We start from the raw sequence: 20,159 nt of genomic DNA, 5'->3' as shown, positions 1-20,159 counted from the left end.
TAACAGTTCATTTTGTTCCTGTCGTGACTAAGCCATGGAGGAGCTGGTATTTGGAGGTTCCTGTGGATAGTACCAGGAGGTTTGGGCCTCAGCTGTGTTGTGCTCTTGGCTTTCCTCGAGCAGGTCTGGTTTAGGTGGCTGCATATGGTGAAATTCTCCACTGAGGGTTAGGAAGCAGTGCCAGAAATTAAAAGGGTTAGTTTCACCTTGTTGCAATAAATTACAGAGCAATCATAAATGATAGGAAGGAGTTTGATGAAGTGGGTGAGGAACAATTGATGGATTACTTTAGTTAAAATTACTTAGAGCCCAGTCCAACTCCCACTGAAGCCAATTAAATCATAGCTGGATCAGGGCCAAAATGAGTCAAATTCAATTATGCCTTAACTGTAAACATTTTAAAGTGCATTACTGTAAGGCAGTTCAGCACTTAAATTACATTAAAACAAAAGCATTTATGAAATCCCAACTGATTTGATTTTATTTGTACAGCCCTATTAAAAGCCTTTTTCTTGTGGCTGTGACAGAGACCTCTTTGGCTGGTGCCTAATCCCCAGAACACCTGTGTGTTATGAAGAGATGTCACAGCCATTGATACTGTGGATGAATTTGTCCATCACTGTCTTGCTGCTGAAGTGATTGCATCAGAAGAGGCAGCAAAGATGACTGAAAGGAGATTGTAGAAATCCTGCTGCTGTTTCATCTAATTGTCAAGATTTAGAGAGCTTACTTGTGTAAGTATCAGCTCATAAATTAATGAAATTTTACATGAGCTAATCCCAAAACTGGAATGGTTATGGATATTCATCTGTTTTTCAGCTGAACAAAAGTATAGCATCCAAAATATTATTTAAAAAGAAATAATCTACATGATAAAAGGGTGGATTTTTAAATAAGTTCAAGTATGGTGGTGTTTTCACACAGTTTGGCAGGTTATCTTTTAAATTGTAATTCACAGGCTTCCTTTAAGATAACTTATGTATTTTTAATACATTTTGGATTGATTATTTTCATTCTGTCCTCAGAATTTTTCCTCCCTGTCCATTTTCCAGCAGAGCCAGGGAGCAGCTCCAAGTGCAGATGTAGGGTTTCCTGCCTTGCATTTGTCTGACTGTCGTGGGGGGTCAGAGCTCCACATCCCAAGTGCCATCCCATCAAAACCTTGAGTTATGGCAAGCTGTGCAGACAGCAGGGAATGTCTGTTCACTGGGATCATTCCCATTTCTGGGTGAACTAAATATGTCTCTGCACAGATGATCTCCCAGTCCATGCCAAGTGCTGAAAGTACTTCTGCAGGTGTGGGATTGGTCTGGTTTGGTTTCTCTCTTTGTAGCAGTTGTGCTAAAATGAAAGATAGGGCCTGAGCCTGGTTTTAATGACATGACATCACTGTGGCTCTGTGAGAGGTTCTTTGTGGAGGATGGAGGTGCTGGACATGTGTGGAAATGACTTGGCTGCATGCTCAGCTGCCATGGGAGTGCTAGAGTGTCTTACTGCTGTGTACCTGGCTCCATGGACTGGGCCTTGGTCTGGAAAACTCAGTTTGGCAAATCATTTCCTTTTCTTTTGTGCTGTCACAGTTTTTGTAACTGTTTTGGCCTTTCTGTTTTCCTTGTTTTCTATTATTAGAAGGATCAATTAATAGCTTCCACTGTCACATTCTACAGAGTTGGCAACTATGAAATAGAAATTTGGCCTTTGGAGAAGGGGAAAAATTATACCCATCCAGCAGCTTTAATCAGGAAAAAGGGACAGAGCTGTGATAAACGTTAGTACAGGACTTCTGTGGCACCTACCATGGAAAAATACTGTCCCTTTTTTTCCCTGTCACTGAGCAAAACGACTGCCATGAGAGCAGTGAGACACTTGGATGGCAACTGGTGACTCTGTGGCTTTAATATGTTTGAAAAAGCTGATTTCTGTGATTCAGGCCTTCTTTCTTTCTTTTCAATATTAGCACAATTAATCATTATGCAACTTGTAAAAACGCATTAAAATCGGTTGGCAGCTTTTTAAAACCTGAGCATCGCTGTTCTCTCTTCACAGACACTGCTCAGCACAGCCTTGGCTCACCACCGAGCTCAGCTTTGGGGGTGCCTTTGAAAAAGCAAACACATCAATGAAGCTCTCACCTGCTGGTGGTTTTTATCTCTGAATTTCCACCCACAAAATAAAACTGGTGCTTTCCTGTAGTAAATTACAGGATATAAAATTCTTTTAGGAGTGAAGGATACTGGGAAGCCTTTCATTCATCACAGTGTCTTGACAGTGACTTTGCTTAAAGAAAACCTTTCCTTTAGAAGAAATACCTTGGAAAAACTCCTGATAGTTCTACTTGTAGCAAGTAGAGCCAGTGCTGTATTTCTGAGTACCTCAGGTGTGATTTAGCCCTGTGCAGGGCTGGGAGTTGGACTTGATCCTTGTGAGTCTCTTTTAACTCAAGCTATTTTTGATTTTAATTCCTTGCTGATGATTTGCTGGGATGTATTCTTCTCTACTCTGTACCGTCATGCCTCTGAAGGGTTGACTTACATATGGAGTAAATTATAATGGAATTGCTGCCACCACCCATTGCTGCAATGTTAATTAACTGAAAAATCCAGCCAGAAGAAAGTTAAGTGTTCATTTCCAGTACCTGGTGTGTAGCTTTAGTATAATTTAAAATGTGATGGACTATTAATTTGTCTTTTCAAAATGTTTGTTTTCCCCCAAGTCAATCATGGGTCATTTGCCTCCAGTAATTGATACCAACATTGGAAGTACCTGTCCAGTTGATGACAAACTTAAGTGTTTGACAAATTACCAACTCTGGTTAACCTGGGGCCAGTTTATACCGCAGGAGAAAATTCAAATACACACCTCATCTAGTTTTTCTCCACAAGAATTTTCTTCATTCGGGTGTTTCACTTGTTACAACTGTCAGTAAATAGTGGGGCTTAGATATTTTTGCATGCTGCATAGATGTCCAAACACTGCTTTTCTCAGTACGTTGATTTCCCTCCTGTCCCCACTTATTTTCTCCTTGAAGTCAATAGAAGTTTTGGGTGTGTGGAAAAAGTAAAGGAATTGCATCAGTCTGCAAATAAATGACCATTTTCTGCTGAGCATTCATTTATCTGGCAGCTTGGGACACACGGTGTTGGTAGCAGGGATAACTGAGTGCAGTTGGGTTTTGCAGAGTCCAGGGAAGGGATGAGAGTTTTGCAGGCAGTGCTTTGTGCTTGGGCCATCCCTACTGGGCTTTGTCCTTGAATTCATATGTGACATGGACCCAGCTGAATTCCTCATCCTTCCCATTTTTTAGAGAAAAATAGTGATTCATTACACATTAGTGTCAAGTATTTTAAAATCCCTTGCTAAGAAATGAAGCCCAAAGTCATGTGGTCAGTGGGGTCTGTGTATGTTTAACTGTGCTCTTCATGAGTACTAATTAAGTACAAGTAAAATCCTGTTGTTTTTTTCCCAGCAGAGGGAATTCTGTAGGAAGGGACTTCTCCACAAATCACTTTAAGATAGGTGTTAAGACAAAACCGTGTTTATTACTTTGCAAGAATTTCAACTCTTTATCACAATTTTTTATCCATCCTTTGTCTCTTACTGGATTTTTACACTTAGTCCATGCCCCATAGGGTTCTTCAATTTGCTCTTTTGCTATCTTCCTTCCCTTACCTCCCCTTGAGCTCTTTGTTCCCTCAGCACAAACTGCACCTGAGAATGTTTGAGTTCAAGTCGAACTTTTGAACCCATGATGTCAGGTTGGTTTGGAATTAGGCAAAACCAGTTTGCCCATCCCTCACTGCAAAAGGGTTAATCCTCTAAACTATTGAGAGACAAGGGCAGGGAATTATGAAAGGAGCCCCTGTTTTATAAGCATTTGTATTGCCAGTGCTTGAATGCCCATAATAAGCAGGTTGTGCTGTGATTAATGGCTGTTTTACATGCTGACAATGGATGATGTGTCTCATTGGAGAAGCCATTTATTTTTATTCAGGCTTCTCACCCCAGCAGCACTGAAAATTAGATGTTAACGTCCTGGTGGGAGTGTGTTTCATTGGCAGCAATTTAATGAAAGGTGACCCACAGAGAGTAGAAAATAATTTAAATTTGCCTTTTCCTTGCCTCCTTTTAATCTGTGAGAAGACAGCTTACAAAATTATTTTTTCATACCGGATTTTTCTTTTCCCTTCAAGATTCTTACTTTGTTCCCTTCTGAATTGGAAACAAGTAGGAATGTGTTGTCATTCTGAAACTTTATGCATTTGTAAGGGGCAAGCTATTCAAATGCCTTAAACTTTGTTTTCTTAATTTTTTTTTTAAATAAAGGACTAAAAGAATTTGAAATCTTTAGGTATTTGAGCCAATTTTTGTATCAGATTATAAGTTTCTGATTTTGCTGCAGTTTCAATTGCATTTTTCCATCCTCTTTGTCAGTTTGTAGGTGTAAAGAATTTGGTGGTAGAGTGTTTACAGTGGTTGGAATACACAGAGTAAACACAGAACTCACCTTTTTATTAACCAGCTATATGTTTATATTCGTATGGATTCAGTATTGCATCCATCTAACGTCAAAGCTTTAACTTCTGTAGAATGGCTTAAAGTAAGGAAGAAAAAGACTTTTAAAAGCACTTTTTATTAATTGGAGAAAATCTATTTCAAGGCAATGAAATGAGATGCAGTGTTCAAGTAAATCTTTTGAAAGCTCTACATAAACTGAAAGTCCTTGGATTTCCTTCCCAGCAGATCTCCTGGGATGGAAACAGAAACAGCTGAGGGCATGGCATCAATACTTCAACAGAGAGGAGAAGATGAGTAGGATGTTTTAAAAAAAAATTACAATTGAAACAGTTTTCATATGTGGTTCCCCAAATGTGAGTTATAAGCTCTGTTGGGTCTCAGAATTTAAAAGCTCCCTCAGAACTATCACGCCATTGCTGAGCAGACCAAACCAATTCATGTGATGGGTCAGCAGTGTTGGGTGTTTTCATCAGACAGCAGTAATTGCCAATAATTGTCTAAGTTCTCTGGACAGCTTAATAATATTCCAAGTGGGATACAGCCCCCTAGTTCCAAGCTTAATGAAAACGCTGTCAATGTAAAGACCTTGTCTGTTTGCATGTGGAAATGCCAAATCTAAGATGCACTTCTTCCCTTGGCAGTGCCAAATCAGTCTGGTAGTGGTGAGATTTGGGGGATACATAAAATATTCCCAGCAGAATTATTTAGATCAGCATCATGTTAAAATTGGCAGCTGAGGAGAACATTTTAAAAATTGATCTTAAAAAGCTATTTTTGTTGGAAAAGCCACACACTGCATCTGTGCCTGTTACTGGAGGAGTTCCTGTGGAAACATTGCTGCTTGCACAAGAGCAGGACACATGTATTCCTTCAAAATTAACATATATTTTAATAGCACATTAAGGAATTTCATAATTGTGTGACACAAAAGAGAGTTTTCAACACAGCACTAATGCACTAATGCAATGTATTAATGGGCAATGTCTGCAGAGAGCTGGGAGATAGCAACACCTCTAGTCCTTTCATATCACTAGTGTGGCTGGGGTTATCACCCTTGTTTTGCATGTGGGGAAAACAGAAGTCCAGTGGGATTCAGAGAGTTGGCTAAGATTGAAAATTAAGGCAGTGCCAGAGATGGAAATACTGTGCCTGAGGTCCAATTTCCCCAAAATCTACACCTAAGTGAACAGAACTTTGTTATTTTGGTGCTTTTATGGGGCAAAGTAAAGTCAGTGGGAATGTGACAATATTCCCACCAGGCTGGAGCTGTTTCTTATGGTAGTGGGAATTATACAACCACCTACATGTGAAGGAAAAAAAGGGCTGTGTTGTTTTTTGCCTCTTTTGTAACTGGCTTTGGAAGCCCCAGCATCCCTGTGGAACACAGCAATGCCGCATTTCCCAGTGACAGGGGCTATAGGAAACTCTGAGGTGAATCCATGAGTTGATGAAACCAGAGGTGGGTGATAACCAAAGCTTTGACTTCAAATCTTAGATGGAGGGAGGCTTTTCCATCTGAATCTCTAAATTTCCCACCTAAATCCCTAAATCAGAGCATTTCCAGGGGCATGTTTGTAGTTCTAGATTGGAGCTGTTTGCAACAACACTTACCCTTCTAACATTTCTGTCCATAAGGGCATTAATTCACAATTAAGGCTGAATTTGAGCACTGTAGAAACCTAATTCCATCATTATGATTAATTAGGGCCTTACCTCTACCCAAAGTCTAATCTAAATTTGTCTGGGGATGTGAAAACAGTATTTCCTTGACTGACTTCATATCAGAACTGAAAAAAATCACACAGACTAATGTTGGACGTGAGTGAGGGCTTGCATTTGTTGATCATTGAATCATGGAAATCCAGAATGGTTTTGGGTTGGAATCTAATCCAGTTCCAGCCATGGGCAGGGACACCTTCTGCTATCTCAGGTTGCTCCAAACCCCATCGAACCTGGCTTTGAACCCTTCCAGGGAGGGGGCAGCCTCAGCTCCTCTGAGCAGGAGGAGGTCAGGACAGCTGGAGCTCACCAGCTGGAATCTCTGGCTCATCCTTCTGTCAGTGCTGTGATATGGACTGCCTGGTATCTGGGAAAACCTTGCCATCACTTTTCTGGCACGTACCTGGTTTCATGCCTCCAAAGTGTTTTGCAACTCTGATATTTTTCTCATGGAACTGCTCATTGGTTACACATTGGGTGTGCCCTTTTGGGGACTGCCTATCTTTGAGACACATTTCAGCTTATATTTTGAGATGAGATGAATTTCTGTAAGAGTAAAACTCACTTTGTGTTTCAGCTGAAAACCCCAATTTGCCACTGACCCTGGAATGAGCACTCTGGGCTCCCATCAATCAGTTTGCTGGGAGACTGGGGTATAACTGGTGGGAGAATCCACCTCCCCGTGTCCATATGGGACACTCATGGCTGCAGGTAGAGGATGAGAAGGAGCCATGACTGATAGTTCTTTCAACATCTTCAGCTCATGACTGACATTATGTAACACAGAGAAGTCCTGAAGTCAAGGAAGCTGCTTCAGGAATGAAGTTGCCAGGACTGATTTTTATGTTGCAGAATGGTTGGCAATGAAAAGTTTCTGTAACCTGGAAATACAGCTGTGAATTTTTCCCCATCCAAAAAGTGAAAGCTTAGTTGTCCTCAATTCATTCTTTTTCGGTTAAGATTGGATCTGTGAGGTGACATGTGTGTGCTGTTATTTGATGTGAAGAAGATAAAAATAACCATGCTCTGTGCTTATGGAAGCTATAACATAGTCAGCTTATTTAAAAAAAAGGATCAGGTTTGGAAGAAATCCTCTTCCAGGGTGCTCTAGATTCTGTTAACAGGGTTTCAGCTTCCTAGAATAACACTGGGATCTCCATTATGCTCATCTTTGTTCCCTGTGCATCTCTCCTCCTTACCCCAGCCACCAGAGCTGGGTTAAGACCACTGAACTAATTGGCAACCACAAAGGATAGGCAGGCTGTGAACAAAACCTGCTCATGTATCATTTGCATCCTTCTAAATTGCATTGTTTGTGCAGCTGTTCAGACAAATTGTCCGCAGAGTTTATTTTTGTCCATAGAGGAAATAGAGACGGGTTTTCTCTGTGTTAGGGCAGATGCAAAATCAAATAATCATATATGCAACTCAGAGAGATTAAGCTCTCTGCTAAATGTGTCCAGATGGGGGCAAAATTGTTAATAAAGCAACCGTTGAAATTATTAGCCACAGCTATAAGAGGCAGAGGCTTTGCCAAGATGTGACAGGTCTGTTTCAGGTTAACACTGGCACTTGCTGAAGTCCCCTTTTCATTTCAGTGGGGAGGAAAAGAGCGAGACGTCTGTGTATTTTAAACACTGATCCAGTATTCTCCTGAGAAGGAAAAAGTGTTTTCCACAAGATCCATCAGGCAAAATTTACAGAGTCTGGTGTTGAGAAACAATTGTACTCTCTTTCTTCCCATGTGTCACTCAGCACTGTGTTTTAGAGCCTTGGGGCAGGAAGAGGTAGTGATACTTATGGCAGACTTTCTGCTGAAGCTCACACAAGGGTGGGTTTGAGAAACCTAAAGAGTGCTTTAGTGTGCATGGCCAGTCAGCTGGCCAAGGCTGGTTTTTGCTTATGGATGCTATGATAATAACTAACAGAGAAGGAAGTGAGGGATGATTGATTTATGCAATCATGGCATTGTATGTTTGAACTTGGCCAGAAACTGTGAAATCCTGAGAGAAGGCAGAATCATTTGTCAGATGTGTGAGGATATAAGAATACCCATAATGTGTTGGCCCAAGGTCCATATAGACAAGACTCAAAGCTTGGGCAGTGGCCAGGGAGAGATGCTCAGGGAGCAGAACAACACAGGACTTATCCTTCTATCAAACTCCACCCTCTCAGCTAGGACGAGCTGTTTATCCATCAGGGTCCAAATCTTGCTCCTTGACCAGTGACACCATCTGGACAGAGGAATCTATTTGACCTCTCCCAGTGTCCCATGATGTCTGCTCATGTCTGTCATTGGTAAATTGTTGCGACTGAAACTGAGATACCGTGAGAGTTCTGGGGTCTCAGTGCAGTGTTCCCCTTCCATCCCCAGCAGCCAAGACCAGAAACTTCCTGTAAATCCACTCCTCAGAGCTGTTCCATTCTCTTAACCTTTGACTGCTCCACATGTGAAGTTTGGGTCCAGTGGGTGATGAGCTCTAGTGCTGAGCCTTTTCCTCAGTGATGGAGGGAACTCCTGGCTGAAGTATTTAACATGACTCAATTCAAAAGAAAGAGTTTCAAGCTGAAGTTGGTTTAGTGGACCTAAAGTGTCCTTTGCTACAGATCTGGGCAGGAAGCTGGCAGATTGTATCCCAGAATTTCCTTGCACTGCCTGAGTATTGTTTATGGAGATGTGCTGGTGTTTATTTCTCTGGGATTGATGTGGCCTGGGCTTAGAACTCTCTCTGAGTCCAAGTAATAAGGGTCTGGAATGGAGGTTCACTTTCAAACCTGCCTTCCCTTGGGAGCTGTTTGAAGTCACAATGGCCTTGGGCCTATGTATCCAATAAATATTAAGGCAGATCTTCTTGTGTTCAGAGAACCTCCCTTCCCACTGAGTAGGATTTACAGGAATCATCAGCTAAAGATGAAGAATCCCAGAGTCCCTTTTGTATAGCCTTAGGCAATGAACAGGACCTCTCTGAGTCATGCTCAGTTTGGCTGGAGGGGGCAGGTTTGAGTCAAGGGGGACCCCCATCAAAAAGGCAGGTTGTCATTTGAGTACATGAAGCAGAATAATTCAAAGTACAGAAGTGTCTGTTGTGATTCATTCTCTACTGATGAAGCCACAGTGCCATTACATTTGCCACAAAGGATTTCTTGATTGCTGGCCAAATAGATTCTTTAAATGCTTCTTTAAAACAAAATAAATCTTCTTTATATATAAATTTTCCTCTTCACTGGGGATCTGACAGGGTCCTGGCACACTCCTCTGCTTGACTGACAGCCTGGAAGAAAGGCAGCTCTGTGCAGGGACAGCAGCCTTTAGCACCAGGTGGTGCTGGTTTGTGTCTTTTCAGTAGTTGGGAATTCACTCAGTGGCCAAACATTGTTATCCCAGGATATCCCAGTGATCACCCCAGAATAGCACAGCCAGGCCTTTCCACTCCAGCTTCAAGGTGTATTACCATCTCCTCCCGCCCTGTATAGCCCTGAACAAAGCCAGTTTGTCAGAATGGTGATTTCCAGCCCTGCCAGAAGATCTTTGGTGCCATCCTTCGGGGATTTGGCATCCCTGGAGACACTGCTGCTCTAGGTAAGTTTTGGATTATGTTAAAAACACAATGGATAGTTGCCCCACATACAGCCCTGTCCAAGGCAAGGTGTTCTACATCTGCCTGTTGCAGGAGTGAGACAGGTCTCAGTCAGGGAGGTTCCTCAGCTGTTCAAGGCCAATTACTTACTGTGTGCAGGGCTGTAAACACACAAAAAACCACAATATGAATATCAAATGTCATTAATAGGTAAGGATTAATTATTTTTCTGTTGGTTTTTGTAGAGGCTTATAGCATGCACAATTTGCATCATTCAAACTTACTAATTGGTGTTATTATTGAGAAGTTATACAGCAATGTTTTGATAAATCACTGATGGGGACAGACTTATAACAGAAAATCTGGATACTACAGCTCCAAGAGCTGAGAAAATTTCTCTTGTGGCTTTGAAATTGGCCTGATCTCAGCCACAGCTCCAAGTGTCCCAGACCACAGAGAACAGAAGCTGGAGCTGTGTCCAGCTCCAGTCATTCCTGGGGAGTTGTACTGGGATTTGCAGAGTGAGAGATGCTCTGGGGAGGATTATCTTTTAAGTCAACCATCACCAACATCAGTGCTTTTGTTTGCAACAGATTTAGCTGAAAACCTGCTCCCCCACAAAAAAAGCGATGGAAGAGAAAAGGGATGGTTCTCAATGATCTTGAAGGTCTCTTCCAATCTAGTGATTCTGTTTTGGGGATTCTTCTTAGGGAAGGTTAAACATGACTCCAGGTTTTCTCCCACGTGAAAATCTGAGGTCAAAAATTTCTATTTGATCAGATGCCAATTTTTATTTCCATTCCCACTTGACTCATACAGAGGTATAAACTCCTGAAGAACTGGCTTTCAGTCAGAATGCCTAAAAAAAGGATTTTAACTGTGCTAAAATTAGCTGCACTGATTTCCTTTCTCTTGTTTTGTCTTCTGTTTTCTTTCTGTGGGCACATGTGGGTGAAATCCTGGCTCCACTGAAGCTGATGGGCATTTTGCCATGGACATCAGTTAGGTCTGGATTTTTCCACAATGAAGAGTAGCCATTTGCTATATTTTTTGCTGTGTTGCTGAGTTGCATTTAATGTTTGCAAGACTTGTTGTCCTTGTCAGATTAATAGGGTTCATTGAAGCAACAGAAGAATCTGGTTTCAATGTACCTGCTGTCTTTAGTTGAGAAGCAGTTAAACTTTACTGCAAGGAACCTCACTGGTGCTATTTTAGAGTACCAGCGGTGTCTGTTAGTGTTCCAGCTCTGCACTTAAGATTTCAGGGTTGATTGCTCTGCCTTCCTGTTGCTTCCATGACACTATTCCTATGGAAATCTTGTCTCTGTGCATTTGATCCGGGTCTTGGGACTATTTTTGGAAGCTTTCAAAATGTCCCAGAAGTGTCCTTCACCTCTGCTCTTGTGCAGAGACTTTAGCTCTAGCTTAGCTACAACTGATTTCCACAAGTATCCAAAGAAAGAGAGCAGGTAGAAAAAGAAACCAAGCCAAGACAATTCTCCTCTCCCAAAACAGGGCTAATTCTGTCACTGAGCTTTGAGGTGCTGGAGAAGAAGAATGACAACGGAGAGTGTTTTCAAACACTCCTAGTTCCAGGATCCCCCTTTAATATGTAAGAGTCACAGAAAAATCTGCATCTAGAGCTGAGCTATGGCACTTGTAAAGGCTCAGAGGATTATCTGCAGGTTTTCCAACTCTTCCAATACCAAAAGAGGAATGGGAAATGTAAAAGAGTATCTGAGGGTTGTCATACAGAAAGACTAGAAAGGATGAGAAGAGAATCAATGCCTGAACTGGTTGATACAGAGGGTTTCTGACAAATTACCTGTCTCCAGCTTTCTGGCCAAGCCTTGTTTGAGAGGGTGCTAAAACAACTAATTCCATACTTAGGTACCACCTCTAGGTTCAATTGCCTTGCTCAGGCACAGTTTAGGTAGTCTTTGTTGCCATGCCTGGATTTCCAGCTCTGAAGGACAGTATGTTCCAAGGGCTGCTCCAAGCATATACATGGACTCACTGTTGGGAAGCGCCACACTGTCAGCACAGTGATCGCAACCTCATTAGCCCACTTCTGCCCAGGTCATCATTGGCTCAGGAGCAGCCATCCCCTGGCATGGCTCTGCTGCTTCCCATTCTGGAGATAGCAGAAGGATCTGTTCCCACCATGCTGCATAGCAGAAGCATCACCCAGGTCATTTTTTAAACTTGGGATTCAAGTGTTCATGACAGTGCTCAGTCGGCCAGGCACATTGGAGAAGGCTAGATCAAGGAAGTCTGATAGACCTGGCAATTCCCCTCAACCCTCTCCTAAGCACATATTCCTGAGAGGAAGTGAATTTTTCAGGCATATGCAAAACCTGTTGCTGTTCTTCCCTTTCCTCTTGCCTTTATGCCTGTATCAAGGTCCTTGGTGGAGCACAGCATTGGTCTTGGGAAGAACCTAATGCCTTCTAACAGTTAATAAGACAGAGTCTTCCATATCTGGGGAACTTCTCAATGCCTGAGCCTGAAATAGATGGAGCAGAGAAGGTTTAAATCTGATGTCATCAAAAATAGATGAGATGAGGTCTAACCTGAGTGCAAGAATTACTTTCCTGCCCTCAGTGGGACTTCTAATGGACAAGAGAGGTGCTGCAGGTCCATGTGCTGCCTGAGGAAGCTCAGCAGAGGAGCAGAGCCCTTGTACAAGGGTCAGATTTTGTCTCCAGTCAGAGTTTGGAAGGTTTGGTAACCATAAGGCAAAGTCCCACTCTGACTGAGGGGATGTTGTGTGTCATGCAGTGCACACTGGTTACCTGGCTGTTGTCTTTAAGCACTTGGCTCCTGGGCCACACCGACATCCTGGATTGTACCAGATCCCTTCTCAGCTCTGGATGCGGTGGTAAAATCTAGCTGTGATCCATGGAATTGGTATGGTTGGAAAATCTCTGCTTTTTGGGATCTGTGGTGAAAAAATTCAATGTAATGTTCTCCCCACTAAAGAAACTGTGTATGGTTCAACTAATTTTCAACGTTTCCGTGCTTCTTTTGTTTTCCTTGCTTTACTCAGGGTTTGCTTATTCCTGTCAGGAGACTGCCTGCTCCTTCAGCAAAATCCAGTTCTTTCCTAAATGAACTCAAGTCCTTTTTGGTTCCCTTTGTTTTGACACTCAGGAGATGAGAGATTTATAGACCTTCCTGAGTCGTAAATTAATTTTCTTTTATCATTTACCTTTTGCTGCAGCCCATTATGAGTGAGAATCATTCTGCCTCTGAGCAGGGCTGACCTGCCAAGAGGAGCTAATCCATAAATCTTTCCTTCCTTTTTCTTTCTTGCTTTCCAAAATAACATTTGGAAACTGAGTTTGCCTGGGAGGAAAACTGTTCTTCCATTGCCGGCAGCCAAACTGTGCAACTAATTAGTGCTTTCCCTTTTCTCTTTCTTCTGCTCTGTGTCTGCTGGGGTTGAAATTAAGACAAGGAGGAGGGGGTATATAAAGGGAAAATATTTGTTTCAAGTATTTATTTTTAATTACAACTTCTGCAAAGTGATGTGATGCAGTGGTGGTGTATGCACTGTGTCTTAGGTAGTGGTCAGAAGTTTAGAAGAAATTTATTAGAAACATCCCAGAAGATGAGTAGAGAGGGCTTCAGGTTGGTCTTCTTGATGTAACATCTTCTTGCTGCTGAAAAGAAAAACAAATGACAAAAAAAATCTTTGGATACATCAAACCATGATACATTTTTTGCAGAATTATCTGACATATAATTAAGAAACAGGAGTCAAGAGCTCTCCTAGATCTGTGTGGCTTGCGTAAGCCAATTCATGCCTAGGTGATGTGGGCAGTGCATACTGCAGATCTGTTATTCACTGTACAGTGGCTGCCAATGCAGATTTAAATAGCAAAGCAAAATGTTTTCAGATCATTGAAAATGCTCTGGAGATCCAATGTCTTTTATTTTTAGCCCTTGGTTAGTTTTAGCAAGAGTGGCCAGATGTTTTTGGGGTGGACAGAAATAAGAGCTTTCTTGCTGCTTGAAACTGAGATTATTCAAATCCTTAAAAAAGAACTACAGGAAAAAATCTGTTGTTTAGGCAGCTCTCCTTCAGTTGTGCATGGTATGAAGTATGGGATTATACTTATTCCCAAATATTTAGGAAGTATTCAGAAGCAGAATGAGCCTGAAAATACCCTAGGCTTTGAGGTGATTAAGATTATTCTAGTAGATAAAACTGTGACTTTTCTGTAGAAAAACACATAGTAAGAGACCACTGTCCCTGTGAAGAGCAGTGAGACCTCCTGAGCCCTAAACCACTGGTGGTTTCACCAATAGGGTGTGGGGCCTCTTGATGGTTTTAGATGGAAATAGTAAAATGCTTTAGGTGTGTTTCTAGAGTATCAAATTCCTTATTTTCTGGTTTATGTGGGCAGCTTTTGGGTTTTCATGTATAAAAGAGCAGTGGGTCAGAAAAAGTGCTCACACAACAATGCAGGTGAGAACGTGTTCAGTGGAACCATTGTGAAAGGCAGGTATGGAAAGAAAGAGCTCTTCACTCCCATTCATCCCAGTTCAGGAGACAGAGCATGTCACAACAGTGCTGAGCAGACAAGAGCTGCTTGCCAGCATTTAATTTGTTGAAGATTAGGAAATTATTCTATTCTTACAATACCATGTCAGTCTAGAAGTACCTTTGAACTCTGGGGGATGTGAAGTTTAGATCTCGCCTCAGATTTCGTGGTGCTTGGAAAGCAAGGCTTTATTAGGGTGAGCACTGTACGGATAGTTTAAGGGGAGTCATGTTAACAGTGTACCTAGAGACTATGGACTGGCTCAGCTTCAACTGCTTTGAACTTTGAGATAGCTGGATCCAGAGCAGGACACTGAACTTGGGCTTTTTTCTCTGGGAACTGAAAGCTGGCTCATGCAATGTAGGGGTCAGTTATTTCTGGTTTGCTCTATATGCAAGGGGCTGCTAAAGCATTGCCCCCTTTCTGACCTGTAGATTTCCCAACAAAAAATATCTGCATCCTTGACCCCTATGCTGTTCCTAGATTCCATCCTTATTCTTTATGCCATGCCACAAACATCCTGTGTCCTCACATTCTGAGGCTGAGGGCACAAAGCAGACCAGTCTTGTATAAGCTCAGCTGATCATGATGCTTTCATTATTTACAATGGTTTCTAAAAGCAGTGTCACAACTGTTAGTGTCAAACTATAAACAAAGGTTACTTTTACGAGCACAAATAATAAACATACTCAACACTTAGTGTCAACAGCCTCACAAATCTGTTCAGCACCTGGAACTAGAATCAGCTTGGCTGTTGTGAACCATGATTTGCACAGAAGCAGGACCATGGTTTCAGAAGGGCCATAAATAAATTTGTGTCCTGACGTGGGCACCAAAAATAAGCATGTGCTGAGCTTTTCTGTTTGACCAGGGCACAGCTGCTGGCTGTTGAGAATTTTGGAAAATGTATCCCCTCATTCAGGTGCTCAGCAACTCCAGACCCAAACAACTTCAGTGTCATCTGCTTCTCTAATAACCACTGTTGTTCCCTGCAAAAATAGCCAAGGCCTTGCTGCTGATCTTGAAAAGGAGTTCCTTTAATCCTAATCTTATCTCACTATTTGAAAAATAACCTGAAGAGAGTTTTCTCTGTTTGATGAAGGTAAATCTTAAGCTCTGGGACGATTGTAATTATCCTCCCCTCCTTCAAGCACTCCCATGTGCTGCTGCCATGCCATATAGGAAAGCAAATATCCCTGGTTGCTCTGATATCAAATAACTTTTCTGACCACCATTGAAGAGAGTTCATTGTAACAATCCTTTCATCCAGAGGTATCAGTCACCTGGAGCCTTGCAGGGGTTTCTGAGCTCTGGTGATTGATTATTCATGAGTAATTTTGTGCTTTATGAAGAGCCTTGCTGGAAATACATGAAGGTACAAAATTATTGATTTATCAATGATCTGGTGCCAAAAGCCACCCATGAGTGAGGACACAAATGGGCTATGGGTGGATGAACCTGTAGAGGAGCAGGAGCTCTGTGATGGGTAGGGTTGAATCAGGACCCTATAGCAGTGAGATAAGGGGATGTAGTAAGACTGGATCCACGCCTTTCTGGAGTAAGCTTAAGCTTAAGTCTCCTTATTCAGAACAGGGTAGAACTGGGATCCAAGGAGCCTCTTGGACTCTGAATGACCAAGAGCAGTTGTGTACTTGGGCTTAGTCCCAGGACTGCTGCAAATGAAAACATCAACACATGATGTCCTCATGAATCTCATGGCACACCCAGGAACACCTCTTGTGGCGGAGGTGGCCTCTGCAGTGCTCCTGCATAGGACTCTAGAAATGGAGACACCCTTTGAGGAGGCAAGAAGGGATGCTTTTTGGGCAAATTTGGCTGAAAGAGAAAAAAATCATATGTTCTACGGGTAGGTCAGCAAGTTCTTGTCAGCAAGAGTCAGAAATGAACAGTAGTGGGTTGTCAAGCAGGACATAGGTTATGGGAGCAGTATCTGCTTTACCTTCTGTGTAGCTGGGTGATGTCAGAGGGTGCATAAATACCAGCACAGATCTAATGTGTAAAGCAAAGGACAGTGGTGCAAGGCAAAGGACAGCACATTCTGTCCTAATTTATGATCTTTGAAGAGCCACTGAAGTTGTAAATTAAGGCAGACTTTCCACCAGGTTACTCGTTAGATCAGCACAGTCCTCAGCTGGAAAAATCCACAGAAAGAAAAGGTAGATAAAGCTTGACACAAGTTAAAGGTTGGCTTGGCAATTCTGATCTCATCTCTCAAGTGCTTCTGTGGTGGTTTAAGTGGAGAGCTTTACATACAATGAAAATATTTTGATTTTTAGTGTTGCAGAGGTGTGAAGGAGAAAGCAAGACTGAAGCCCAAGTCTGCCTAAGCCCCGGTCTATAGTTAAGCTATCCTTATGTCCCAGTCTGTTGGGATTTAGGATTTTGACTAGTTTCCCGAGCTTGCTTTGTAAGTGGCTGGATTTGGCACAACTTGCTGTGGTTGAGGAAAGAAGCAACGATCAACAACCTGTGATGTTCTTTGATGTACCCAGCTGTCCTGGGGCGACTTTATGATACTGGAATCCCCAATCGTCTGGTTTATGTTATATATTAAGTTCTGCACCTTTAAGACTGGCTTTGAGACCAAGAGAGGGGGAAGAAGAAGCGTGCAGTGTGTTAAGGAAAAACATCACTCCCACACATCCTGCTCCTGGACTGTGGTGTCTGCAGCACGGACAGACAGTGGGACAGAGCTTCTCTCTGGATTTTAGTTCGTTTTAGCTAGCTGAGGTAGAGGAGTTGAGGAGTTCCCTGGACCTTTGTTTTTTTTTTCCCTCCTTTTTTTTCCTCTTGGATCTGTGCAAACCTGCTCTGGACTGAACACCCAGCCAAACCCTGGGAGCTCATGCCTGTGGCCCACCGGGGCCTGGGCCTCGGCACTTTCCAGCACCGAAAAGACTGATAAGAACCTGAGCGAGCCGAGCTACACCACATGAAAAGGACTTTTCTTCCTAGACTTACCATCCCATCGAGCAGCGAGAGGTTTTATTATTTAATATTATTGAATTTCTGTTAAATAAACAGCTTTTTCCACTTGTCTCCAAGAATTTTTTTTTTTTTTTTTTTTCCCTTTCCCGGATCAGTTGGTGGGGAGGGGGCATTTCCCTGAGGAAATCCCCATTTGGAGTTTTCCTCCCTAATTTGCCCTAAACTAGGACACCAGCTCACCTAGGACCTGGTTCCTGTGATCACAACCCTACAGCTGGGGAGAGGGCTGAGAAATACGGGTCATTAGCAGGCCAGGCTGGCAACTCCTTTCTTCCGCTGTGTGGAGTTACTCACCCCAACATACTAATTGAGGTCTAGAGATCATTATTTTCATTAGTGGTGATTCATGCAAAGGGTTTCACAATCAGGCCCGCTGGTGTAATATGTTCCTTTCCACAGTCCCATTTATCTAAAGATCTCCGAATACTTTGTGTACATTAAATTTTAATCCATGTTTTACCACCAGCGATGTAGGTAAGGAAGATTGTTTCCATCTTGCAAATGAGGTAAAATGAGGTACAGAGCAAGAAAGTGACTTGCCCAAGACTCTGCAAGTTGTATATCTTACAGTGAGTTTACGTTTCCCGTATGTAGCTCAATTTCCCTGCCCAAACTTTAAAGGAGCATTCAATTTCCTGGGGCTAAGGCTGAGCAGGAATTTCTGTAGCTGTAAATCAGAAGGCCTGACATGGATCAGAACTTCTTCCAATGTTTGGGAATGTTTGGATTTGTCATTCATCCCAGAACAGCCCTGACCTGAAAAGATTGGAGCAGAACTGGTTTGTTTTTAGGGCTGGTATCAACTGGTTGGTGTAAGATGCAGAGTTCAGTCAGTGAAGAACTCTTGGGATCATCATCATCATCTTCCTGCATGGTCAGCAGGATCAGTGTGGGCAGTGGAGGATGAAAGTGGTTCTGATGCAGTTCCTACTAGGGGATGGAATGAGTTGTGAACTGGACTCTCTTGTCTGTTACCTGCAAGGGGAGGGGAAGTGACTATCTCAAGTGAACCCTGTCCTAGTTTCCCAGAGAAACAAAGTTGGGAACAAAATTGGGATATATTTCATCTTTTGCTTGGAGTTTAATCCTGTGGTAATTAGACAGATGATTTCAATTGTTATAATAGCTCCTAAAAAAGGAGTGGAAAGGCAGTCTTTCCCTGTCTTAGGGTTAGGGTTCCCCAGCCCAAGAAAAGTTGTGCAATGTGGGAGAAAGAAGAGGTCCAAAGAGGGGAATATTCTTGCCTGTGGTCCTTTAATAAGCAAATGGCAGAGCCAGGAAAGATGTTCCTGTCTCCCTCCTCTCCCCAGCACTCCCATTACTCAAACACGTCAGCACTGAACTGACCTTCATCCACCTCTGCTTCCTCCCTGCCAGGCTCCCCTTCTCTACGGGCGTATCCTCTCATCTCCGTCATCACCCGGCAGCCGCCCGTGCTACCCCAGCTGGTCCCAGCTGCTGGCAGTTCCCGGCTGCTGCCCCCCCAGCCCTGCCTGGGGGCCGTGGGCACAGAAGTTACCCCCACTGAGGCCCAGGGCAGCAGCGAGTCTGAGGCGGAGCAGCCCCCACCGCGCTCGAAGAAGCCACGCCGGAGCAGGACCATCTTCACCGAGATCCAGCTCATGGGCCTGGAGAAGAAATTCCAGAAGCAGAAGTACCTCTCCACCCCTGACAGGTAGGTTGGTTGCTCACACCAGGAATAGAGATGAGCAAAAGGGATGCTCCAGCCCTGCTCAGCTGTTCTACATTGAACATACCCTGGCTAGGAGGTGCTGCCTCTGGCTCCACTGAGTTGACTCTACCATTGGCTGCAGCCATGGTTAAGTAACCTGATGCAAATTCAAAGCTACTTTTCCTGGTATCAAAGGTGATACAAATAGATCATATGTAAATGTCAGATGATGATACACATGCTTGGGAGCAGGTCTCCAGGCTCAAAGATCTCCTCAAAGAAGAAGGTTCTTTGCCTTTCCCACTCCTGCTGCACACTTGAAGAAGGATGGAGCCTGTCTCCCCCTGGGATCTGCTGGTTCATGGCTGTGTGTTCATGGTACCTTCAGCTGCTCCTGAGCTGGCTTTCACCTAGCACCTTCGGCAGCAATTCAGTGGGAAGGTGGTGGCCCGTCCATAAGCTTGGAAAGCAGAGCCTGGAGTTGAAAGCTGCCTTGCAAAGGCACAGGCAAGTTCTTAGGCACTACTTGGTACCACATGGGCAAACCAAACTAAGAGATTTCAGCTTTTTTAAGGGCTTTGAATCTTACTCTGCAAATTTAAATTATGGAAAAATGATCCATCCAATTCCTAGGAAGTTTGTAAACGTGGAGAAGGTTTGAAAAGTATCAACCCTGTCACTCCACAGAGGGCAGTGTCCCAATATTTACATTGATTCTGAAGATGGCCTTTTCTGCTCCTACTGCCTGTCACCAAATTGCCACAAGACTAAAACACCTGCCTGTAGCCAACCTGCCTCATGGAGTTTTGGAATTCCTGCTGTGCCTGCACTGACTCCTCATTGCCTTCATATCACCAGGTGGTTGCCCTTTGCTGAAGCACTCAAGGCTGGTAATTAATAATCTTACATGACTGTTCCTTGACTCCATTGAGGCTGATGAGCAATTCCTGCCCATGTACCATTTCCCCTCTGTTTGTTTCCTTGGGTTTCTAGGCAGTGCTGGTTGCACTGTGGTATGTGGCAATAGATGGCAGCTGGTTGCAGGTAATCCAAGTGTTACCAGACATGTGTACCAAGGCATGAATGGTTGGCTAAGCCAAGCTTCTCTCTGTCAACT

General features: G+C 43.1%; 1 protein-coding gene across 1 annotated transcript in view; it reads left to right on the top strand.

Moving 5' to 3' along the window:
- The window catches only part of BARX2 (BARX homeobox 2), a 32,706-nt gene that overhangs the window by 10,074 nt on the left and 2,473 nt on the right, over positions 1-20,159 (top strand). The window contains exon 2 of the mRNA XM_086861443.1: positions 18,748-19,045. Coding sequence (XP_086717569.1) covers positions 18,748-19,045 — 298 coding nt within the window. The remainder of the gene's footprint in view (positions 1-18,747; positions 19,046-20,159) is intronic.

The sequence above is a fragment of the Cyanistes caeruleus genome, chromosome 23, assembly GCF_971803275.1.
Source record: "Cyanistes caeruleus chromosome 23, bCyaCae1.hap1.1, whole genome shotgun sequence".
NCBI lineage: Eukaryota > Metazoa > Chordata > Aves > Passeriformes > Paridae > Cyanistes > Cyanistes caeruleus.
The sequence above is the reverse complement of the archived record's forward strand: the minus strand, read 5'-3'. Positions and strand labels throughout refer to the sequence as shown.